General features: G+C 37.0%; 1 protein-coding gene across 1 annotated transcript in view; it reads left to right on the plus strand.

Moving 5' to 3' along the window:
- MCCC2 (methylcrotonyl-CoA carboxylase subunit 2) overlaps positions 1 to 27,040 on the plus strand; it is a 93,955-nt gene that overhangs the window by 60,037 nt on the left and 6,878 nt on the right. Inside the window, exons 11-15 of the mRNA XM_007486501.3 lie at positions 362 to 434; positions 2,048 to 2,124; positions 8,568 to 8,634; positions 17,334 to 17,490; positions 18,048 to 18,162. Of these exons, the coding sequence (XP_007486563.1) occupies positions 362 to 434; positions 2,048 to 2,124; positions 8,568 to 8,634; positions 17,334 to 17,490; positions 18,048 to 18,162 (489 nt within the window). The remainder of the gene's footprint in view (positions 1 to 361; positions 435 to 2,047; positions 2,125 to 8,567; positions 8,635 to 17,333; positions 17,491 to 18,047; positions 18,163 to 27,040) is intronic.

A 27,040-nucleotide genomic window follows, 5' to 3' on the forward strand; every position in this document is an offset into this window, starting at 1 on the left:
ATCTCTGATAAATTTTTAAATGCAGGCAGGTGGGCCCAGATACAGGAAGTTCTGGGTTTAAATCTGACTTCAGAGATTTCCTATATGTTGAAAGTCATGTAACTCCTATTGCTTAGCCTTTACTGCCATGCACAGTATTGATTCTAAGACAGAAGGTAAGGGTTTTAAAAAAATGGTTGGAGTACCTTGAATGTGCAAGATGAAGCTCTAGTCATAGGGCAACTAGACTATGGAAGGTGCAACGAATCTGGGAAAATGATGATTTCATTGTGACTCTTTTTTCCTTTCTCACTTAAAAATAATCTGAATACAATTTAAGAAAATTTTAGTATCATAAAAGTTTTGTCTTTTCTTTTTATAGGTAATTGCTAGGATTGTGGATGGAAGCAGATTTGATGAATTTAAAGCCCTCTATGGAGATACTTTAGTCACAGGTATACATGAGGGGCAAATATATAGAAATTTCCCTGTTTTGGAGATGAGAAGTAAAACTAAATCTTTATATTTTCTTCAAAGTATCTGGAGTATAAAGTGGATTCCAAAATCACTCTGATAGCATCCTGGGTGTGTTTGCCTTTCATTTTATTGAAATATTCGAATCCATAGAGTCAATGGATATAGGAACCATCTGCGGTTGGATGACTTTCTTGAGCAAGAGTTAGGAAGGAGGGGAAGAAAGAGGCTGGGGCTACCTGCCCATCAGATCTCCTTAGGGTGTCGATGTGTATGGTAGATAAGCTGTATACCCTGGGCAAAGAACACAATCTGAAAAGTAAATATGATATTTCTGAGAGAGAGAGACAAACACAGTGTGTGTTTTGTGTTTGTTTTTTAGTTTAATTTTGCTTAAGTTTGGTTTTTAGCCTGAAGCAATGCTTCATAATAACCTCTGAGCAAGATTTTCCCTTCAGTGAATCACCTCTCTGCTAGATTCCTTTTCTTGGGGTAAATTTGTTTCTTACCAAGCTTGACTTTCCACTAACTTTTTCAGGCCAACCTCCTGAGTAGGCCCTTTGGATAGGAAAAATACTTTAATGATGTCATTGATTAAACTGCTTTCCAGGCAAGTACTGAAATGAAGAGGATGAATGTAGATTGCCTTTTCAAGAACCATATTTATTTTAATATCAAACCAGCATGGTTTATCTAAATCAGCTAGTTAAGAGTTTTCATATTATATTATATTATATTATATTATATTATATTATATTATATTATATTATATTATATTATATTATATTATATTATATTATATTATATTATATTATATTATATTATATTATATTATATTATATTATATTACAAATGGATTATCCCCCCCAAGTAACATGGTTATTAAAAAAAGCCCCATAAAACTAAAACTGAGAAAAACTTTAAAAATATGGGTAATAAAAATGTGACATTGACTTTTGCTGGGGACTAGTCCTGTGATTACATTAATACAGGGAGTTCTGGTGAGGAAATTGCAGGGGCTGCAGATTTTCACCTTCTTTGCAATTTCTAGTCTTAGAGAAAATAGCCTGAGAGAATTACAATGAAACCTTATATAGTAAGTATGTAGCAGAGATGAGGCTTGAACCTGGTCTTTCTGACTTGGAATCTATGGCTCTGTTTACTATTTCTCAGACATTTGGTAGCTGTGTGACCTTGGACAAGTCACTTAATCTGCCTTGGAGGCAGCAAGGTGGCTCAATAGATAGGGCCTTGACTCTGGAGTCAGGAAGTTCTGAGTTCAAATCTAGCGTCAGATATTACCTATATGACTCAGGCAAGTTGCTTAACCTTTGTTTGCCTAATTCCCCTGGAGAAAGGAATGGGTAAATACTCTACTACTTTTGCCAAGAAAACCCCCTGCACAGCATTGGTGTGCTGTGGTCCTCAGCGTCAGGACCATATGTTGAACAACAATAACTATGCCATGCTGCCCCTTCCACATCAACTGTACCATTGAGCAATGCCTTTTAAATTATAAACTTTTTTTCATTTAGAAATGTGTACATATTTCAGTATGTTATCAAAAAATAAATACCATCCATTTTTTTTTTAGGATTTGCTAGAATATTCGGCTATCCAGTGGGAATTATTGGAAATAATGGAGTTCTTTTCTCAGAATCGGCAAAGAAGGTAAGTAATATGTAGAAGATTATTGAGATTTTATTTTAATTTTGATATATTATTTACTTTGGTTTCTTTTCTTAATCAATTTTTTATTCTGAACTGAGCATATATTAGAGCTCTTCTTTAGGCACACAGAACAGAAAAAAGATTGTATATGAACCTGGAAATCTTTTATGTATGTTTTAAAAAATATTTAATAAATTTAAAAAGTATTTAATAAATCAATATGTAACTTTCAAAGTTCTGTTTGTTTTTTTTTATTGCTTATTTTGAAAGTCAAATGTGGAAGTAAAACAAACTGAAAGAAAAGACTTTAATACATTCAGCTTTTTTATCTGGTTTAGTATCTACTATACCCATGAAAGGACTTAACATGTATGCTGGCAGGCAGGATTATTTGGTTGTGTGTATATATTCAGGGTCACTTTTGAACATGATTACCATCATATGAAATAATCAAATCTGCATGCAACACTGTCTGAAAGAAAATAAATCAGTACACCTGCTAGTTTTTGGAAAGTCCTTACGGAACACTTGAGATCACAATTGTTATTGCAATTTCAACTAGCATGCAGACAACTTGTCTTGCATCACAGCCTTACTCTTTAGTGCTTGATGTAGATCAGCTCTTATACAAGACCTTGTTTTTGATGGAAATTAATTTCATGTTCTGGCCTGTGACTTTGTGTATTCAAACATAGGTTTTCTGATTCCAAAGCCCACTTAAAATCTAAGTTGGACTATGTTAAGTACATAAGAGAGATATAAATACATGTACAGAAGGGAGCAAGATTACTTTTGGTTATTTGAATCAGGGAAAGTACCATAGAGGAGTACCATTTGAAGGATATGTTGGAGTTCAATTGGTAGAAATTGCCAGAAAAATGAAAGTCACATAAATAAAGTTAGATCTAAACAATTGATTTTATTTATTTAAAAATATTTTATTTTCCTAATTGCATATAATATAAATTATAAGATTCAAGTTGTCTCCCTTCCTTCTTTCCCTCCCCTCTTTTGGGGATGGTAAGCAATTATCATACAAGACATACTTCCATATTGGTCATTGTTTTAAGAGAATACTCATAAAAAACCAAAACCCGCAAATAAAACCATAAATAAACTAAAGTAAAAGATAGTATGCTTTGATTTGCATCTGACTCCTACAGTTCTTTCTCTGGAGTGGATGGCATTCTTTGTCATAAATCCCTCAGAGTTGTCCTGGATCATTCATTATTTTGCTGAAAGTAGCTAAGCCACAGTTGATCATCATACAACATTGCTGTTATTGTATACAGTGTTCTCCCAGTTCTGCTTATTTCACTCTGCATCAGTTCATGTAGATCTTTCCAGCTTTTTCTGAAATCATTCTGCTTATTATTCCTTATAGCACAATAGGATTTCATCACCAACATATACCCCAGTTCGTTCAGCCATTCCCCATTTGATGGACAGTCATTCGGTTTCCAATTCTTTGCCACCACAAAAAAGGCTGTTATAAATATTTTTGTAAAAGTAGGTCATTCTCCTTTTTTATGATCTCTTTGGTATACAGGTATGCACAATTTTGTAGCCCTTTGGCCATAGTCTTCTAGAATGGCTGGATCAGTTCACAACTACACCAACAATGCATTGGTGTCCTAATTTTGCCACATCCCTTCCAACATTTATCACTTTCCTTTACTGTCATATTGGCCAATCTGATAAGTGTGAGGAGATACCTCAGAGTTGTTTTAATTTGCATTTCTTTAGTCAAGAGTATTTTAGAACATTTTTTCATATAATTTTTCATATAATTGTTGATAGCCTTGATTTCTTCCTTTGACTGTTTGATAACAGATCTAAAAAATTATAAAAACATTAATCACTCATAGGTTTGCTAAGCCAATATAACAAAAATTATAATTCTACCTTAGTTCATTAATCTGGTTATTCAGGGCTGTACTGATTGAATTGCCCAAAGATTATTTTATGAATCTAGAAAAATTCTTCTGGAAGAACAAAAGATCAAGAATATCAAGGGAATTAATGAAAATAAGATGTGAGAAGTTGGCCTAGCAGTACCAGATCTCAAACTTATCATAGAGTCAATCACCAAAACAATTGTATTGGCTAAGAAACAGAGCAGTAGATCAGTGGAATAAATTAGCTACACAATGTATAGTAGCAAACAACCACAGTAACAGTGTTTTGCTTTGTTTTTGTAAACCATTCTTCATATCTTATAATCAATACTGTGTATTGGTTCTAAGCCAGAAAAGCAGTAAGGACTAGGCAGTGGGGAGTTAAGTAACTTTTGCAGGGTCACACAGCTGGGAAGTATCTGAGATTTGAGCCCAGAACCTTCCATCTCTTGGCCTGACTCTCAGTCCACTGTTCATCTGTTCCCTAATTTAGTGCCAAACTTTGCAATAAGAAATCACTATTTGGTAAAACCTATTTGGAAAACTGGAAAAAGGAATGGCAGAAAATAGGTATGGACAAACATCTCACACTGAATACCAAGATAAGGTTTAGACATAAAGGGTGCTACTATAAGCAAATTAGGGGAGCACAGAATGATTTGCCTATCAAATCTATGGATAAGCATAGAATTTATGTATAAACAAGAGATAGAGAGCATTATAATATATAAAATAGATAATTTTGATAATGTTAAATTAAAAGTTTTTGAAACCAATGCAACTAAGACTAGAATAGAAGCAGAAAGCTGTTTTTTTTTTTTTACAGCAAGCATCTCTAATAAAATCCTTACTTCTCAGTTATGTAGAAAACTGAGCAAAAATTATAATACAAGTTATTCTCCAACTGATAAATGATGAAGGGATATAAATGAGCAGTTTTCAGATGAAGAAATCAAGGCTATCTATAGTCATATGAAAAAATGCTCTAAATCACTCTTTAAAATTTTTAAATATTTTTCCATGTTTACATGATTCATCTTCTTTCCCTCCCCTAGTCCTTCTCCACTCCCAGAGCTGACAAGCAATTCTACTGGGTTATACAAATGTTATCACTATTTCCATATTATTCATTTTTGCTACAGAATGATCTTTTAAAGCCTAAACTCCAAATCACATACTCCAAATCACATGCTCCAATATACATGTGATAAGTGATGTCATATGTTTTTCTTTTGCATTTCTACTCCCATAGTTCTTTCTCACAATGTGGTTAGCATTCTTTCCCATAAATCCTTCAGGAGTATTCTGGCTTGTTGCATTAGCAAAGCCTATTACATTGGATTGTTCCACAGTGTTTTACTTTCTGGGTACAATGTTCTCCCAATTCTTTCTGAAATCATCCTGTTCATCATTCCTTACAGCACAATAGTATTTCATCACCATCATATACCACAGTTTGTTTAGTCATTCCCCAATCGAGGGACAACCCTTTGTTTTCTAATTTTTTTGCCACCCAGAAAGAGTGCATCTATGAATATTTTTGTACAAGTATTTTTCCTTATTATCTCTTTTGGGTCTAAATCACTATTGATTAGGGAATTACAAATTAAAACAACCCTAAGGTAAGCACCTCATACCTATCAGATTGACTAATATGACAGAAAAGAAAAATTATAAATGTTGGAGAGAGTGTAGAATAATTGGGACATTAATGCACAGTTTTCAAAATTATGAATTGCTCAAATCATTCTGGAAACAATTTGGAACTGTGCCCAAAGGTTTTTTTTTTTAAAACTCATACCTTCTGTCTTGTAGTCAATACTGTGTATTGGTTCCAAAGCAGAAGAGTGGTAAGGGCTAGGCAATGGGGGTCAAGTGACTTGCCCAGGGTCACACAGCTGGGAAGTGTCTGAGGCCAGATTTGAACCTAGGACCTCCTGTCTCTAGGCCTGGCTCTCAATCCACTGAGCTACCCAGCACAAAGGATTTTAAAACTATGCATACCTTTTGATCCAACAATGCCACTAGTAGGTCCATCAGTTAGGGAATGGTTAAATATGTTCTGGTATATGTTTGTAATGGAATACTATTGTGCAATGAGAAATGATAAGCAAGATAATTCCAGAAAAACCTGGAAAATCTTACATGAACTGATTCAGAGTGAAGTGAACTGAACCAGGAGAGCATTTCCCACAATAACAGTAATATTGTATGATGAACAATTGTGAATAACTTAGCTATTCTTTTTTTTTAAAACCTTTTGTCTTGGAGCCAATACACAGTATTGGTTCCAAGGCAGAAGAGTGGTAAGGGCTAGGCAATGGGGGTAAAGTGACTTGTTCAGGGTCACACAACTGAGAAGTGTCCAAGGGCAGATTTGAACCTAGGACCTCCTGTCTCTAGGCCTAGCTCTCAATCCACTGAGCTAACCAGCTGTCCCCAGCTATTCTTAATAGAATAGTGATCCAAAACAATTCTGAAGGACTCATGATGAAAAATGCTATCCACCTCCAGAGGAAGAACCAATAGAGTCCAAATGCAGGCTTAAATATACTGTAGTTCACATTCTTTCTTCATTTTTTTTCTTGCATTCTTTTCCACAAAATAACTGATACAGAAAAAATCTTTTACATTATTGTCTGTGTAAAATTGTTATCATATTTTTTGCCATTTCAGGGAGGTAGGAAGGAAGGGAGGTGGAGAATTGGACTCAAAAATTTTAAAATGATTAAAATTGCTTTTACATGTAAAGAAAAAATTATTAAGAAAATAGAAATTGGGGAAGAAAACATTTCATGAAGTTTGAGAAGTTTAAAATGTGTTTACATATCATTAAATAGTCCGAGTCATCTAGAATGTACATGGCATGAAATAGAATATTATGAGATGGGACTAGAAAGGTAGATTTAATGTTAGGCTGAAGGTTTTGGATTTTATTTGTAGGGAGGATAAAAGTATTGGAAGCTTTTGAGCAGAAGAGTTATGTGATGAAGTGTATATTAAGAAGATTATTTAGGAATTATTAATGTAGCATGACTTCTGAGGACTATTGGTATAGCCCTCCCGCCTCTCAGTAACAATGTGGTTAACCATGGGCATTCATTGTCAGATATAACCAATGTGTTATAGAGGTAGGGGAGGAATCATTAGGAAGTGGCATTGGTGTTTTAAAAAACTATTGATAAAACACAGGAAAGAAAGAAAGATTAATCTCCCATTGGCATGTTGAATGCATTAGTGGAAAGAAAGATAGGAGACAGGAAAATCAATTTGGAAACCCTTGCAATTGCACAGTCCAGTGGAAAGAAGTCCAGCACTAGGATGGGAGAGGGAGGGGTTTGTTGTAAAAGATGTTACTGAAATAGAATCATTGTGACTTGGCAACTAATTCGAAATGGGAGGGGAGGGAGATGGAGGAGTCAGAGGTGATTGAAGTTTCAGACCAGAGTTAACTGGGAGAATGTTGGCATTTTTAACAGAAATATTGGAGTTAGAAGGAGAAACTGATTTGTGGGGGAGGAGCAAATGTGATTTTGGATACGTGACTAATTTTTCCATATTACTTTAAAATATTTTGATACACCATTAAAGTCATCAAATTTTGTGCATCATGATTCAGAAGTTTTTACTAGGGAGGTCTTTGCATATTAGTTGAGATACAAGGTTACCTGTGTTTAGGCACCGTGTGTAGAAATGTTCTGTAGATGAAGAAATTGTTATGTATATGAAAAAGCTGGTGTTGGTTGGTTTTGTCTAGATTGGTAGCTTGGATTGGTTAGTTATGGAGTTGGGAAAGTACCTCGATCTGTTTTCATATGGTCCGTAGCTAAGAATGGGTTTTACATTTTATTTTTATTTATTTATTTTTAAACCCTTGCCTTCCGTCATGGAATCAATACTGTATATTGGTTCCAAGGCAGAAAGGGCAGTAAGGGCTAGGCAAGGGGGGATAAGTGACTTGCCCAGGGTCACACAGCTGGGAAGTGTCTGAGGTCAGATTTAAACTTAAGGCCTTCCATCTCTAGGCCTGGCACTCAATCCATTGAGCTACCCAGCTGTCCCCTGGTTTTTACATTTTAACTGAAGTTTTATCCTATCTTCAAATATAAAAACCATTCTTAGCTTGTGGCCAGTTACAGTATAAATTATTTTTACACAAAAACACCCATCTGGATCTCAAAAAAAGGAAAAAAATTCTATCTTCTATAACTATAGATTTTATCCCCTGTAGGCCTTATAGATGTGTACTGTTTATTAAAAAGGTGGTTACAAAACGATAGATAACTCAGGTCAATTTTATTAGCAACATCATAAAGGAGCACAGAGCATATATCCTATTGCCAATAGATGAGTAGCTTTTGGTAGAAACATTGTTGTTGGCAAGCTATTAAACTTGAAAAGCAAAGTGAAGTTATATTTTCTTTTTTTTTCTAGGTTGTCCTATTTTGTTTTGAAGGAAGCATAGTAATACATTTGTAATTGTGATTTAATTGTAATTATAATTATTTGTTATGTTTAAAAAAATAATTTTTCTCTTTCTTACAGGGAACTCACTTTATTCAGTTATGCTGCCAAAGAAAAATTCCCCTTGTATTCCTTCAGAATATTACTGGTAAGAAAATACCATGATTGGTTTTGAGGATTTGTATGAAATCTTTATTTAAGGATTTTTCAATCTTAACTGAATCTTAACTACCTGAAGAAAGCAAACTATGTGGTCTTTCTTGTCCATTGTGAATGCCTAATTTGGAAATCATTCAGCAAGCATTTAGAAAGCTCCTTCTATGTGTCAGGAATTATACTAGACCCTCAAATTCAAAGACAAAAATGAAATAATCCCTTTCCTCCAGGAACTTACATTCTATTGAAGGAGACAACATATACTTAAATAAATATATGCAAAATATTTAAATGTGCATATCTTTTTGCAAATATACTTTTAATACATAATAATCGTGTATTGTATGCATATATATATAATTTGTATGTTTGTGCATATATAGTTTTTATATGTAAATTTGGAGGGACAGGGAAGAAGGCACTAACAACCAAGAAGGTGAGGAAAGACTTCATGTACACAACATGCATGAATGTCAAACAACCATGCCCCTCTCTCTCCATTCTTACTGATGCTGTTTTTCTGTCTCCTACATTTTATGAATAGCACACCTGCTTTCTTGAACTGGAAACCTCTATTGGTGTGTGTGTGTGTGTGTGTGTGTGTGTGTGTAGGGGTTCTTTGTCTCAGTCATGTGACCTTACCCATAATTTCAGTGGAGCATGAGAAACCTGATGAGGAAACCCCTCCTACCAGAGCAGATACTACATCTCTGCAAACTGTAACTCTGAGCCATGACCCAAGGCCTGTGAGTCGTACATGCTTGAGGGCAGGCGGTGTAGGGTCATAGAAAGAGTTCTGTAGTGAGAATTGGGAGACCAAAATTGTAGACTTCAGTCCTTCTACTAAATCGATATGATTGTAGACAGGTCACTTCTTACTTATTTAGACTTCAGTTTTCTTATTGTAAGAAAGTGATCGTACCAGATCATTTTTAAGGCCCCTGTAGTTATTTCAATACACTTTATATCCCAGCTTCAAAAGACAACATGCCATAAGGGCTAGAGAACTGAACTTGAAGCCAGGAAGACCTGTGTTCAAAGCCCACTTTTAATACAGACTGACCCTGTACAGTTCACTTAACTTCTTAGTGTTCAAGTCAACTCTCTAAGACCTTAAGTTGTAGAGAAACTGGTGGTGTCTATGGGTAGTTGGAATTTCCTCCCTGGGAATTGCTTATATTATTGAAATCCCAGGTCCAATCTTTTATTTGTTATCTCACAGAACCGAGAATAAAATTAAACTCTTTTAGGAACTTCACTTACAAAATTCAGGAAACATTCATTAAGTAAATGCTTTATGTAAATTCCCTATGATATTTAATTTCAGTGCAAAGATGAAAAACAACCTAGTTCCTGTCCCCAAAGAACATATAACAGAGATTATAAGACATATCTGCAGATGTGACAGGATAAAATATGATAAAGAGAGTTCCAGGTAGACTGATGTAAGAAATGGTGGGGGGCGCAGGGAAGAGATGGCTGGTCTTGGGCTCAGAGTGATCTGGCTTCTGCAGTTAGACCCATGGAAGTTGATGAAGTCAGTGAGGGAGAAGAGAAGAAGACCCAGGGCAGAGCCATTGAAGTTTTCATCAGAAGAATGAAATGATCAGACCTGGGCATTAAGAAGGTTCTCTTGGAGGACTCTTCTTTTAGTGTCCATAGGCTTCTGGCTCTCTTTTTATGTTGTTCTGGTTTTGATGAAAGAACTTATTGTTGCCTGCCTTTAGATTTCTTGATTGTGGGGCAAGTAGGTGGTATAGGTTTGGAGTTGAGAGGACCTGGGTTCAGATCTCTCCTCAGACACTTTTCTTAGCTGTGAGATCCTGGGCAAGTCATTTAACCATGTTTGCATTGCCCTTGCCTTTCTGTCTCAGTATTGTTATTAGGACACAAAGTAAGGGTTTAAAAAGAAAAAAAAAAGATTTCTTGATTGTTATTTGAACTGGTTTATTCTAAAAATCTTTGCTGGACTGTGTGACCCAGGACAAGTCACTTACCACAGTTGCCTAGCCCTTACCACTCTTCTGCTCTTCTGCCTTGAAACTGATGCTTGGTATTGATTCTAAGACAAAAGATAAGGATTTAAAAAAAAATCTTTGCTCTGGTAATGGGGAAAACTGGGCTCTTCTGTGACTTTTCCCATCACCACCTTGACTGAAAATGTTCCCTTTTGCTTTTTTAGTCCTATAGAATCTGACTTCTCTCAGAACTTCACTGGAGCTGCTCTCTACAATTTCCAGTGATCTCTTTAATTGTTAAATTGAGTAGTTATTTTCTGAAGCTACTGTCTGCAGTCACTTGTTAATGTATTCATGGGTAGATTCCTGAAAAGGAGAGTTCGAAACTGAGGGAGAATGAGTGAAGGGGATAGAGAGAGAGAGAAAGAGAGAACATAATAAAGGAACAAAGACTCAAAGATAAAGAGTTGAACAACATGGGTTCCAGCATGCATGCTCTTCTGAGAGAGAGAGAGAGAAAGAGAGAGAGAGAGAGAGAGAGAGAGAGAGAGAGAGAGAGAGAGAGAGAGAGAGAGAGAGAGAGAGAGAGAGAGAGAGAGAGAGAGAGAGAGAGAGAGAGAGAGAGAGAGAGAGAGAGAGAGAGAGAGAGAGAGAGAGAGAGAGCTACATGTGTTTCCAATCTTTTATTGGAGAATCCAGGAATGTGGAGTGGGCGGTAGCTAATGACCATGTGACATGGCATAAGATTTAACATTGGCTCAATTGACAACCACATGATCATAGAGAAGGAGGTTAATCAAACATCTGGCTTGGTATGGAGGTAGCTAGGACCCTATGGCAGCTAATGTCCTGCCCGGGAATTCTTTTGTCCTTTGGACAAGATTTGGAAATATAATAATCGAGAAGTAACATGACCATGCGTCTGGTACATGAGCACATAGGTTACAATATCAATATATCAATAATACTTTCAAGATGATAATATACCTGGGATGCTACATTTTCTGAGTCCTCATTCTTCTGCTTGATATTTCTGTAGCTTTTGACCCTGCTAAATATGGCCTTCTGTATTCTTTTTTCTTTTTGGCTTTTATGACATTGTTCTCCTGGTTTTCCTAGCAATTTGACAGATAGCACCCCCTTAGTCTTTTTTCCTTGCTCATCCTTCTCACACAAACAAACACGTACACAAAGGCGTGTGTATATATACATTTTTTATATTATCTTAATGTCACTATTAATTTCAACCCTGTACTACCATCTATCTGTGGAATATGACTGTCCTGATATATCTTCAACTCAACACATCCAAAATATTTTTTATTTTTTCTCCTAAAGCTATTTCTTCTCAAGACTTTTCCAGTAACCCAGGTTCTCAGCCTGGGAGTCATCCTTAATTAACTCTTCTTTTTTTTTTCTTCCCCTTAATGAATTAGTTGCTGTTTTCTTAATCTTCCATTATAATATCTCTTAAATACACATCCTTCTCTTTACTCATAAATTGTCTACTTTAGTGCAGGTTCATTTTACATCTTGTGCTGATTGTTCATTTAAGTTTTGAATTTTTCTCTCTACCTAAAATCTTTCCCTTCTCCATTCCATCCTCTATACAACTACTAAATTGATATTTCTACAAAATAGATCTGATCATACAATTAATCTGCTCAAAAAGTCTTCAGTGGCTCCCTCTTGCCTACAGGATAAAATAGTTAGCATCCGACCCTCTGTGCCTTCTCACTGGTTGTCTCCCATGTGGAATGCTCTCACTCCTAATCTTTGCAGAGCCCTTTTCATCCTCCTGAAATAACTTTTTATTAATCAGCTCAAGCTATGACTTCTTTGGGAGGCCTTTCCTGATTCCTTCTGGTGCTGAAAATACCTTCCTTCCTAAAGTTGCCTTTTATCTACTTTGTATTTATATGTACTAATTTATATCTGCGAATCTCTCATAGTAATAATAGCTAACTCTCATATAGTGCTTTCAGATATCTGAAGCACTTTACATATATTATTTCATGTGATTCTCACAATAGCCTTGTGAGATAGGTGCTGTTTTTGCAGATAAGGACCCCAAGGTTGAAGTGACTTGCTTCGGGTCACACTCTAATAAATCACTGAAGTAGGATTTGAACTAATGTTGTCTTAACACTATAACTACTTTGCTGCCCCATTAGCACATAAGTTCTGTTAAGCTTCAGAATATTCTAACTTTTTCTTTGTGGCTTTAGCATTTAGTTATTGGTGAGATGGTAGAACTATTTTTTATTTTCTTTTTTTCTTTCTTTTTCTTTTTCTTTAGAATATTTTTCCATGGTTACATGATTCATAATCCCTCCTCTCCCCCTATTTCTCCTACCCCCCCAAAGCCAACAAGCAGTTCCATTGGTTTACACATGTATCATTCTTCAAAACATATTTCTATGTTATTTGTATTTGCAGTAGAGTGATCCATTAACATCAAAACCCTAATCACATCCCTATCGAGCTCTGTGATTGAACACATATTTTTCTAATGCATTTCTGGTTCCACAGTTCTTTCTCTGGATGTGGAGAGATGGTAAACTATTGAAAAATGGAAATACCTGTCTCCTGGAGGTAGCTAGGTGGCACAGTGTGAACTTGGAGTCAGGAAGACTTGAATTCATATCCTGTTTCAGACACTTACTAGCTATGTGATCCTTAGCAAATCAGTTAAGCTCTGTTTACTTCAGTTTTCTCATCTGTAAGATGATCTTGAGAAAGAAGTTTGGAACGCCTGGGGAGAAGAACATGGTAGGAAGTCAGAGAAGAATAGAGGATTCCGATGAAGGGGCCAGATGAAGTTCTGCAGAGTGAAACTATAGCAGACTTAATCAGTATGGTATGGTGACTTCCAGAATTTAGTGCTTTTGAATAAATATAGGATTAATATATATATTAATTATTGATAATAATAGCATCTATCTGTCAGGGTTGTTGTGAGGATCAAATGAGATAATAATAGTAAAGCTATTAGCATAGTGCCTGACACATACTGACACTTAATAAATGTTCATTTCCTTTTCTCTAGGAGTAATTTTTAAGCTTCATTCCACTTGTGAACTATAAAATTAACCTAATCATATTGATAAGCTTATTAAGTAGGGCTATGGAGGAGGAGTAGATATGTGTCAAAGAATGAGAATGTGATTAATTTTTAATTTTGTGATTCATAATTAAAAAGAACTACCACTATCAGTCTTTAAGGATCTAAAATGTACCCAGAAGTTCCCATAAGAATATCTGTGTAAGTTTCTATCTCTTTTGTCATCTTCTAGTTCAATTTGATTTTCCTCAATATTAGCATTCCAAGTAAACTTCATTTAGTTTTGTTTTATATTGACTATTTTTGTTTTCAAACAAAAACATTATTGTAAGATTGTAATTTTTCATTGGACATATGCCATAGTCAGCTACATTGGTATTTAAAAAAAGGTTTATCTTTATTTAATCAATTTTTAAAATTGTCATTTAAAAATTTTTAGCTCAAAATCCTTGCTTTCTCTTTAGCTTCTCCTTTACTCACTGATAAAGCGAGCAATATGATTCCAATTATATATGTGAAATCCTGCAAAATATATTTCTGTATTAACCATGCTCCAAAAAAACCCCCAAGAAAAATAAAATGGAAAAATTTGCTTAAATCTGCATTGATTGCTCATCAGTTCTCTCTCTGGAGGTGGATAGCATTTTTCATCATGAATCCTTTGGAACTGTCTTGAATTGTATTGATCAGAGTAGCTAAATCATTCACAGCTGTAATATTCTCCTGATTCTGCTCACTGCAATTTGCATCACTTCTTATAATTTCCCCCAGGTTTTTCTGAAACCATCCTCATTGCCATTTCTTAAAGCACAATGGTATTCCATCACACTCATATACTACAACTTGTTCAGCCATTCTTCAATTGATGGACATCCCCTCAGTCTCCATTTCTTTGCTACACCAAAAAAAGCTGTTATACATATTTTTGTACATATAAATATTTTCCTTTTTTCTTTGATCTCTTGGGGAATCAATTTTAAAAAGAGGCCTTTATCAAGGGACCTTATTGCCATTGGAAATGGAATTCCATGTATTGAATTGGTGAGTTAACTCATGAGCTTTTAGAATACAGCCTTTTTGTCCAATGGGAACTCTCTAAATATATGATGAAAATAATTATTCTTTCCTGACCTACTAGCTAGGTACGTATCTGTTGTGTTGTAGTGATTAATACTTGTGTTGTAGGTATTCCATAAATTCTAATAATAAAAGAATGATTTAGAAGGTGTCTCTTATGTTACCAGATTTTTTCCTTGAGTTATATATATATAGGAATAAAAAGTGGATTGTTTTCAGTTTGACTTTGAGCCACTCACTGAAAATGTTGACTTTGTATGTCTCTATAAAACATTCATTTTTATTTCATCAAAGTTTTAAGAAGCCATATTTGAAGGTACAGCCTGTATTTTTAAACTCTGCTAGTGAATACTAAAAACCTCAGACTGACTTGACATGGTATTTTTCCTCAGACAGCTTTATTGTTATTGTCATCATCAAGATGAAAACATATGATTGTCCTGACAACTTTAAAAAAAAGGAAATTACTTTCCCAGGTTGTTTGAATATCACTATGTATACTATATGAATGATCTGCTTTAAGTTTATTACAAAAGAAATTAGAGATAAATCTATTTCACTCTTTCATAAGGATCATAATTTTTGAATATGAAGTTCAGTAATATTATATTGGCATGAAAGAATATAATAGTGTTCCATTTGGTATTTAAAACTAGAAGATTTAGCTCTTTTTACTAAATTTCTGTAATAAACGAGGACAGACATTCATAGTCTCTTTAAATGATTGTGTACTTGGCCTCCAGGCCTTTCACTATTATGATTACCCTCTTGTTGGAAAATGTACTTTAAATGAATGCTCTTTAAATTGTCTCCCAACAGTGCTCCAGGTATTGTTTGTTCAAGGCAAAATCCAGCAGGACTCTTTCCTCCCTTGTTCCAGACGTGATACCTCTGTTAGAGCAGTACAAAGAAGCATTTGCTTTTGTGGCTCACTTGGTAGTCCACCTGAACTCTTGTCTCTTTAACCCAAAATGAGACTTTACATTCATCCCTATTAAATTTGATCTTATGAGATTCATCTCTTATTTATAAACTTCCTATATCTTTCTGGATCCCTACTCTTTTGTCCAACACAATAACTGTCCCTTGCAGCTATATGATGTCTACAAGTTTGATAAATGTCTTCAACTCTGATTTAATCCAAGTCAGTACTAAAACATTTTGAAAAACATAGGGCCACACATGCAAGGGGGCAAGAGTTGGCTCCTAGCTTAAGTCTGCTCTGTCACCTAGATTTGTCGTATAAGAGTGCCACATGAGTGCCAGTAAATTAAAGTGTTGATGTATTTATATTTTTGATATGTTTGCTTGCATTTTGATAATTTGGCTGTAGGAAACCCTGTTTAGGTAATCAGTAAACCTCAACCGTACAAGAATATGGGGATTTATTCTTAATTTTTTCCTCTTCCCTTAAAAAAGACAAATTCCAGGGGAAATTCAGACAAATGTGGAACTAAGAAATTTTTGTATAAATTTAGATAAAATAATTTTTTCATTGGAGTACTGAGAAGAAAAAATATCTTAATTGCTTTATTGCCATCAAAAAATCATTCAGAATCAGGTGGTGTAGATTATACTTAGATGGGGCTATCCTGTAGTATCCTAACAAATGAATAGAGTAATAAATTCCCTCTCACTAGAGAAAAAAAGCTTTCAGTAAAAACCTGGATGACCAGTTGCAGGGATGCCCTAGAAAGGATTCTTACTTTGTTATGGCTTTGATCTAGATAACCCTGAGGGTCTGTGAAATATGGGGAGAAAAATGAACATGTTGAGAATTTGGCTTTTCCATCTCTCTTTTTTCCCCTCTTGGTGTATCAGACAATAGAAGAAATGTTCCAAGCTAGACTCTCTAGCTCAGTTAAGAAGATTAGACTAAAGTTAGCAGCTGCTACTCGCATCTTGCTGATAAGGTGTTACGAATGATGGACCAATTATATTATCATGAGGGATATCTACATTTTTAAAGCAAATTATTACCCAGATTGAATCTATAGTTGGTCAGATATAGGGGAAGGTGTCTGTGAAGCTAATGGTCTTTTCATCCTTCTTCCATGGTCTCCTTACCTTTGCTATGGTGACTATGTATTTCCTATAGAGCTCAGCAACAAGAAATCATTGCCTAGGGTACAAGTTGGACCATGCCACTACCATGCTCAAACATCTTCATTGTTTCCTCCAAGATAAAATATAAATTGCTGAGCCTGATATTTAAAACCCTTCACAATCTGACTGCGGGCTCTCTCTGGATTTAATACATATTACTGCCCTTGATGTGATATGTATGCCAGCCAAACTGGCCTGCTGCCTACTTCTATACTCAGTATCTCTCTTTCTCTTCATGTGTTTGCATAGACTGTCTCATACCTGGAAGGCACCCTCTGCTTATCTTTGTATAGTTTATTCCCTGTCACTTTCTGTGCTCCATGCTCTGCACACTTTTCCTCTACCCTGTTAGTGTATCCTTAGTTCCTAGCTCAGTGCCTGTCACATTGTAGGTGCTTGATTAATGCTTATTGGATTTAATTATGTGGTACTATATTGTACATTAATTCCATCATCCAGAAGTTCGTTTCTGTCCTTTCACTTAAGGATTTATGGTTGGTAAAGAATATGAAGCTGGAGGAATAGCAAAGGATGGAGCCAAGATGGTGACTGCTGTAGCTTGTGCCAATGTACCTAAAATTACCATCATCCTTGGAGGATCTTATGGTGCTGGAAATTATGGGATGTGTGGCAGAGCATATTCGTAAGTGTCCATATACAGAAGCTGACTACTTTTTCCCATTTGCCTTCAATGTACCCTTTTATTCAGGATAGTTTTTAACATTGACTGGTCCTGACATGACCTTTGATCAGCCAAGCCTGTAGTCTATATTATCATATATCAGGGGTGGAACTGAATATTATAGGGAAGAATTTCTTGAGACATATTGTAGGCTTTATTTTTAATTAATCACTTTTTATGCTTCTTAGAAAGTATCACTGTGTTAATAGTAATTTTTGCTATTTTCAGACATGGTAATGAAACTTGGATTGTTATGTTTGATTTATTAATCAGAATATAATGTCTCTTTCCTTTTAGTTGAAAGTAATTAGCTTTTTGGGAAGGAAATAAGAGAATCACTTTAAGATTTCAAAATTGGTTTCACATACAACTATTTATAGGATTGGTAAGCAACAACAACAAAAAAGCCAACTAAAACAGCTATATTTGATGAAAAAAATAAATGAGCCTAAATTTTTAGGTAGAAAGGTATCTTTTTGCTCTACATTGTTTATATTTGACTACCTTTCTTCTTTAAGTCCAAGATTTCTCTACATTTGGCCAAATGCTCGAATCTCAGTGATGGGAGGAGAACAAGCTGCAAATGTTTTAGCCACAATAGCAAGAGACCAAAAAACAAGAGAAGGGAAAGAGGTAAAGATGCCTTTTATTTTTCACTTGTTCTAGGCCACAACCATTGGCACTGTTCAGGTGCAAAATTTTTAGTTTCAAAGAAAATGTCATAAAGTTACAGCATAAAATGTAGTAGAGTCTAACTGCATCTGAAAATTTGCAGTTAGTGAGATTTAAATAAATTTAACTGGTATTGTTCCATTTTGCTTTAAAATATTTTCAAGGGTGTGATGAGTAGAAGGGTTCTGCAGTTAATGATGAAAACAGAAGATCTCTTTTTTCTTCCAATTTTAGAAAGCCAAACGAAACAAGCATTTCTGTACACAAAGAAAAAGAAGTACATAAATGAAATCACAAATATTCTATATATTTAACTTACTTTTCTTCACATCTACATAATAAATCCTGTCCACTAGTGTCTCAGTTCCTTCCTACCCTCCCCACATCACAAAAATATCCTCAAGACCATCAACATGTACATATAAATCAAGTCTTTCATACTTCACCTTTCTGTTCACTTTCTGGAGGTAACACTCAGAGTTTATTTTTCCAAGATTAGTTCTGTGGCTGTGTATAATGTTCGCCTGGTTCTATTCATTATACTGTTCATTATCTGGTGCTCAGGGAGGGGTAGTATCTCTGGTATGGAGGGCTTATCATGCCCTCCTAGGGCATCTCTCCAGCCTCTGACCCCCACCTGACACCCAGCTCTCACTTGTGGCTCCCAGTAGCTGCTAGCATGTGGCAGCAGCCACACCACAGGCAACGGCTTCGACAGGCCGGCCAAACCTTGTGAGGGTAGCCATCGGGTCATAGACCCCTGGTGAACCAGGGCTTTGCTCACCCAGCATGTGAAGACTGCTTCGACTAAACAGACTGAAGAAACCAATAAGAAGGTTCAACGGCTGAGAGGGTGACGCAGCAAAGCACTGTGGAGTGCTTAGGGCGTGTTGGAGCACAAAGGACAACACAGCCATCCAATGCAGCTGAGGAAGTCTCCAGATGTAATAATTTTTCGTGCCACTGGACCCAGGCTTCCAACGCTGAGAAAGTGGGACTGTCTCTGTGCATCAGCTTTTCCACTTAAATCTCTTTCACGCACAAGTATCTTTGTGCACACTCATCTATCTTAACCCTGCCCACCCTCTTCAAGACCTGTGGCAATGGGGGAGTGGCGATGCAACAGGTGGAGGTGACCACTGGCAGTTGTAGTCACGATCCTGCACGTAGGCGGCCCACGGACCAGTGGTCACTCGGCCCTGTGGGCAGCAGGGACGTTTGGCAGCATCCTGGGCGACTGAGCAGCCCTCTCTAGGACAGCACTGCTCACCCTAATCAAGGGAGGGGACTAGAAAAAGTGTCCCAAACATTGCCTGCCCTACCAACACCCGGTCAGCACACCGCAGCTGGCGGGTCATCCCCTTTAAGAGGTCGAAATCAAAGGAAAAATACAAAGAAACTCTTACTAGGAGCATGGAACATCAGGACATTATTGATAGAGAGAATACCCCAAGACCTGAGAGAAGAACAGCTCTAATGGGTAAAGAACTAGCGCGATATAACATCCACATCGCAGCCCTAAGCGAAACACGCTTACCAGAAGAGGGATCACTCAGCGAACCCACCACTGGATACACCTTCTTCTGGAAAGATAGAGCTTCAAATGAAGACAGAATCCACGGTGTTGGCCTGGCCATCAAGACCAGTTTGCTCAAACAGCTTCCAGACTTGCCTGTAGGCATCAGCGAGAGGCTCATGAAGATCTGTTTACCTCTCAGCAAAGACCGGTATGCCACAATAATCAGCGCATATGCCCCAACACTGACCAGCACAGAGGAGACCATCGAGCAGTTCTACTCTGACCTGAGTGCTGTCCTGCACTCAGTGCCCACAAATGACAAGCTGATACTACTGGGAGACTTCAACGCCCGTGTTGGCCAGGACCATGAAAGATGGAAAGGAGTGCTCGGCAAACACGGCATGGGCAAAATAAACAACAACGGCCTACTGCTACTTAGCAAATGCTCAGACTTCGAACTCACCATCATGAACACTGTGTTCAGAATGGCGAACAAATATAAAACAACGTGGATGCACCCACGATCAAAACAGTGGCATCTCACTGACTACATCATTGTACGCCAGCGAGACACCCAGGATGTAAAGATCACCAGAGCCATGAGAGGAGCTGAATGCTGGACAGACCACTGATTGGTTAGAATGACTCTTAAAATGTACATTGTGCCTTGCCATCCAAAACGCGCCCAGACAGTTCACGCATTTTACAACGTGATTCGTCTTAGAGATCCATCTTATTTGCGAAAATTCCAGTCCTGCCTGGACAACAAGCTGTCTGCCAAGGGACTACTCACTGGAAGCTCAACCAAGAAATGGAACCAGTTCAGAGACGCAGTGAAGGAAACATCAAAGACAGTCCTAGGCCCAAAACAATGCAACCACCAGGACTGGTTCGAGGAGAACAACACTGCTATTGAAGACCTATTGAGCAAAAAGAACAAAGCCTTTATGGAGTGGCAAAATAACCCAAACTCTGCTCCTAAAAAGGACAGATTCAAGTCTCTCCAAGCCACAGCGCAGCGTGAGATCAGGAAAATGCAAGACTGATGGTGGGAAAAAAAAGGCAGAAGAAATCCAGCGGTTTGCTGATATGAAAAACTACAAACAATTTTTCAGTGCCCTCAAGACTGTCTATGGGCCATTAAAACCCACCACCACTCCCTTGCTATCCTCTGACGGTGACACTCTCATAAAAGATAAAAAAGGCATCAGCAACAGGTGGAAAGAACACTTCAGTCAGCTTCTCAAACGACCCTCTTAAGTCGACCAAAGCACCCTTGACCAGATCCCCCAAAACTGCTCCATTGAACAACTTGACGTCCCTCCTTCAATAGAGGAAGTCCAAAAAGCCATTAAACAAAATGAGTGCAGGCAAGGCATCCTGTAAAGATGGGATCCCAACCGAGGTGTACAAGGCCTTAAATGGAACAGGCGCTCCAGGCATTCCACATAGTGCTGACCAGCATATGGGAAGAGGAAGACATGCCCCCAGAACTCAGAGATGCCTCCATCGTAGCCCTATACAAGAACAAAGGTGCACGAGCAGCCTGTGACAACTACAGAGGCATCTCACTACTCTCCACTGCTGGAAAGATCCTCGCCCGTGTTATACTCAACAGACTCCTGTCATCTGTTTCAGAGCAGAACCTATCTGAATCACAATGTGGCTTCTGACCAGATTGCAGCACCATCGACATGGTCTTCACAGTGAGGCAAATGCAGGAAAAATGCCTTGAGCAGAACCTGAGTCTCTACGTTGTCTTCATAGACCTGACGAAGGCGTTCAACACAGTGAACAGGGATGCATTGTGGGTGATCCTCAGCAAGCTCGGTTGCCCAGCAAAATTCGTCAAACTGATCCAGCTCTTTCATGTCGACATGACAGGGGAAGTCCTATCTGGTGGAGAGACTTCTGATCGCTTTAACATCTCCAATGGCGTGAAACAAGGCTGTGTCCTCGCTCCAGTACTATTCAACTTATTTTTCACCCAAGTATTACGGCATGCTGTGATGGATCTAGACCTGGGCATCTACATCAAATACCGACTGGATGGCTCACTATTCGACCTTCACCGCCTGACTGCAAAAACAAAGACAACAGAGACTCATCCTGGAAGCTCTCTTTGCAGATGACTGTGCTCTCATGGCCCACCAAGAAAATCATCTCCAAACCATTGTGGACAGGTTCTCCACTGCAACAAAACTGTTTGGCCTGACTATCAGCCTCAACAAAACAGAGGTGCTGTTCCAATCTGCACCAGGGAGGCCAACGAACCAGCTGTGCATTACAATTGATGGCACGCAGCTTTCTAACGTCAACACTTTCAAGTACCTGGGCAGCACCATCGCCAACGATGGGTCCCTAGACCACGAGATTAATGCCAGGATCCAAAAGGCCAGCCAGGCACTTGGGCAGCTGCGCTGCAAAGTCCTCCAACACAGCGGTGTAAGCACTGCGACGAGGCTCAAAGTGTACAACGCAGTGGTCCTCAGATCGCTCCTGTACAGTTGCGAGACATGGACATTGTACCGGAAGCACATGAAACAGCTGGAGCAATTCCACCAACGCTCTCTCCGGTCAATCAGGAGGATCCAATGGCAGGACCGAATCACCAATCAGGAATTCCTCGACAGAGCCAACTCCACCAGCATCGAAGTCATGGTCCTTAAAACCCAGCTACGATGGTCTGGACACGTCATCCGCATGGACCCACAGCGAATACCAAGACAGGTATTCTATGGTGAACTGTCAGCCGGACTCAGGAAACAAGGCCGACCAAAGAAAAGATTCAAGGATCAGCTAAAGTCCAACTTGAAGTGGACTGGCATTACACCAAAGCAACTAGAACTCGCTGCCTCTGACAGAAGCAGCTGGCAAACCCACATTCACCATGCCGCCACCACCTTTGAAGATGAGTGATGTCAACGTCTTGCCGCTGCATGTGAATGCCGACACCAGGCCACAACCGCACCTCCCATAACAACTGGCGTCCCATGCCCCATGTGCCACAAACTCTGCGCCTCAGTCTTTGGACTCCAAAGCCACATGAGGGTACACTGTAGATGAAACTGCACAAAGACAATAGTCATTCTCGGTCACCGAGAGACTACCACTATACTATACTATAGTTCTTTCTACCTTAAAAAAAATCAATCTGTTCATCATTTCTTAGGGTGCATTAGTATTCCATCACAATCATATACCACAATTTGTTCAGCCATTCCCCAGTTGATGGGCATCCTCTCAGTTTCCAGTTCTTCACTACTACAAAGAGAACTGTTATAAATATTTTGGAATGTATGGGCACCTTTCTTCTTTTCTTGATCTCCTTGGGAAATAGATCCAGCATTGCTAGGTCTAAGTGTATAGACAGCTTTATAACTCGGGATGTAATTCCAAATTTCTCTTTAAAATGGTTGGATCAGTTCACAGTTCTACCGACAGTGCCTTAGTATCCCCATTTTTCTATATTCCCTCCAACATTTGTCACTTTGCACTTTTGTCATTTTGGCCAGTCTGATGGATGTAGGTGATATCTCAGAATTGTTTTGTTTTTTATGCCCTAATCAATAGTGATTTAGAGCATTTTTCATATACATATATATGACATTGGTTTCTTCATTGTATCTTTTGCCCCCTTATCTGTTGGGGGATGAGCATTATTCTTATAAACTTGACAAAGTTCTCCATATATTTTAGATATGAGATCTCTATCTAAGAGACTATCTATAAAACCCCCCTCACAATTTTCTGCTTTGATTTCACTAAGCTTTTAAAGTATAAGAAATGGCAATGGAAACTTGCTGATAAACCAAGTCAAAAAAGGTAGACATTTCAAAATTGTTTTTTTCTTTTTATATTTTTATTAGATTTGACGGAAATTTTTGTTAATTTATTATGTATGACTTTAGTATTAGTAATAAGATTTAACATGATTAACTGATGTATGTTCCTGGAACTACTCAATTATGTTTTTTTTTTCCCCAGTGAGTGACTGCCAGAATTGATTTAGCTCCTCTTGTATCTCTTCTTCCTCTTCTCCTTCCCACTGTGAACACATTCATCACTCACTTTTATGATCACCTTATCTAAGAAGGAAAAAGCCTTAAGGAGATTTAAATCCAAGATTCTGTGGCTTCAAATTCAGTTTCTCTGGCTTCAAATTCATTTTAATGATGAATTCATTGTTCACTAATGTTAAAGAAAATATCTTTTTGAAGACTGATCCAAGAGCTTACTATTTTTTCTAACTTATAATCTGTGGCAAATTTTTATTGATCCTCAAAAATTTAAAAACCAAAGGGCCTTTATGTCCAAATATCTTTAAAGCAAAACAAAACAAAAAAGAAAAACCCTCTTTTTAAAAAATATTTTTTATTCTGAACTTTAAAAATACAAAAAAAGAACATTTCAGTGGCAGCTAGGTAGCTCAGTGGATTGAGAGCCAGGCCTAGAGATGGGAGGTCCTAGGTTCAAATCTGGTCTTAGACACATCCTAACTGTATGACCTTGGGCAAGTCACTTGTCCTCCATTGCCTAGCCCTTATCACTCTTCTGGCTTGGAACCAATACACAGTATTGATTCTAGAACAGAAGGTAAGAGTTTTAAAAAAAAGAAACATTTCATCATATTAAGTAGAATAAAGTTTTCATACGACTTTTTTTTAGAAAGTAAAATCAACATGTTACTTTCAAAATTGTCCTGATTGAATTTTCTTTGAATGTCTCATGGTCTTGTATACACTTAAATGGTTCAGCAACTTTCTTTTCTTCCTTTTTATGGGGTGGAGAAGGTGGCAACACCATCAGTAGTTCCTCTTTCTTCTCCAAGTCCCATTCCTTTAGAAAAAAAAGGAAAAACAATTTTTCTAACAAAGATGCATGGTCAAATACTGGGAGGAAAATCTGGAGCATCTATGGAGTCCCGAAAGAATCATTTGACACTATTTAAATCATTGATTACAATTATTACTTTTTTGATATGTTTTGGCATCTCAAATAAAACAAGTTAATGATTAAAAATTTTTCTGAATAAAATTCATTTTTTTCATTACCAATAAAAAAAATCACATTGATCTCAAAACTAGCAAAAGAACTTGTAATTATTAAAATGGGTAGAGTCCTGGGACCAATATGAGTGGCATGTATTTTATGAGCTACTGCTGCTGTATGACATGCATATGTGACATTATTTATGAATTTTTCTTGTTCTGCTGATTATTCTGGTTTGGAAAAGAGATTAGGTAACAATTTTTTTGCAAGACTTTGCTTTAGTGATTATATTCTTGAAGATTTTCATTACTTTAAACCACTTTACAGTTAAGATCAACTCACATTCAGAATGTGCAAAAATTTATCAGACATATTATAAGAGCTTTGGAAAATTTAAAGACTGGTACTGGAGAGTGTGCATCTCAGGTTGAAGATTTGATTAAATCAGATAAATGTAAAGACATTCCATTTAGTAAAGGGAATACATTTAAAGCTCCTTCTAGGAATAGAATTCAATATATTGAACTTATGTCTTTTATTAGATTAAAGTGATAAAAGCATTTTACATTATTTTGATTTACGAGAACCATCTTCTTTGACTTCTGAAGAACTAATTTCACCATGTATAGCTGGTGAAAAAAATTATCATTTAAATGGAATTTTAAAGCATGAAATTGATTCAGATGATTTGTAGGATTTATAAGTAATAATGTGGAATCAAACAATATTTTAATTTATGCAATCATACAAAAATTTCAAAGAATAATGAGCATAATTGCATTTAGGAGTACTGAAGAGGTTTCTGTTTAATGAATGTAATTTGTACGAGGATGAGAAATAGTTTAATAGTAGGTCACCTAACAGTTTTGATGACAGTTAATTTATTGGAATAAATTGGCAGGATGGGATGTAACTCCATTTGTTAAATTGTGATTGAATTGCAACCATAGGTTGTGTATATATATATATATACAAGGGTTTGATAAAAATCATTGAAAGAATTCTATGAGAATCCATTAACCATATGTAATTTATAATAAATAGTAGTGAACAGTTTATTGTTATTTGTAGATTGTGTGCTAATCATCCTTTATAGATATAAAATTAATAGAAAATCTATGTACAAATATATGTGCCTGTATACATCTATGTGTGCATACACAGACATACACATTTGGAGTTATAGTATACCACTTCCTTTAGGATAAAATACAAATTCTGCAGCTTGGCTTTTAAAGCCTTTCACTATTTGGCTCTAGCCTACCTTTCCAGACTTATTCCATGTTATTTCCTTCCCACACACTTTGATCCAGGCAGACCAGCCCCCTCGTTGTTCCTCAAACTTGGCTTCCCATCCCTTCCTCTCTTCCTTTTGCACAGATTGTCCGCCATGTCTGGAATGCACTGTTGCCTAACTCCCACCTCTGAGACTTCTTAGCTTTTTTTCAGGTCCTTCCCCTCTTCAGAGTGTTTATTATTTTTTTTTAATTTTCAAATTATATTATATTTATTTACCTATTATTTGTTTTCTGCCTTGCCCAGTAAAATGAAAGCTCTTTGAGGACAAGAAGTTTTTTTTTCTCTGTGTTCCCAGGCTCAAGCACAAACCCATGTAACAGTTACAGGTAACACTTAGAGAAAGTTTTGAGGTTTGCCAAGAGCTTTACAAATATTTTCTCATCTGTTCCTCACAGGAACCTTGGGAGATAGGTTCTGTTATTATTCCAATTTTACATATGAGGAAAGTGAGGCAGAAAGAATTTAAACAACTTGTCAAGGGTCACACAGATAGTAAGTATGTGAGGCCAGATTTTTACTCAGTTTTTTTCTGCTCCAGTCTAGTCGTCCATCTATTGTGCCCTCTGCCTGACATATATAGTATTCTTGTTCATTCATTTTTCAGTCATGTCTGACTCCTTGTGACCCCATTTTTGGATTTTCCTGCCAAAGATATTGAAGTGGTTGCCATTTCCTTCAGCTCATTTTTACAGATGAGGAAATCAAGGCACATAGGTTAAGTGACTTACCCAGGGTCATATAGCTAGTGTCTGATGTCATATTTGAAATCATGAAGATGAGTCTTCTTGACTCCAGACCCAACACTCTATCCATGGGACCACTTAGCTGCCCTTTCCTTCTTTTGATTTTCAGGAAGTCATGTAGTTAGTTTAAAAATTATTGTAGCAATTTTAGCATGTGAAACATAAATGCGAAAATCCTTTATTAAAGAAATGAGTGAAAAAAGAAATTTTTATCATTTTCATTACATAACTTAGTAAATCTGTGAGCTCATGGGTTCACATGAGATTATATTTAGTTCATTTTTAC

This window comes from Monodelphis domestica, chromosome 3 (genome assembly GCF_027887165.1).
Source record: "Monodelphis domestica isolate mMonDom1 chromosome 3, mMonDom1.pri, whole genome shotgun sequence".
Lineage (NCBI taxonomy): Eukaryota > Metazoa > Chordata > Mammalia > Didelphimorphia > Didelphidae > Monodelphis > Monodelphis domestica.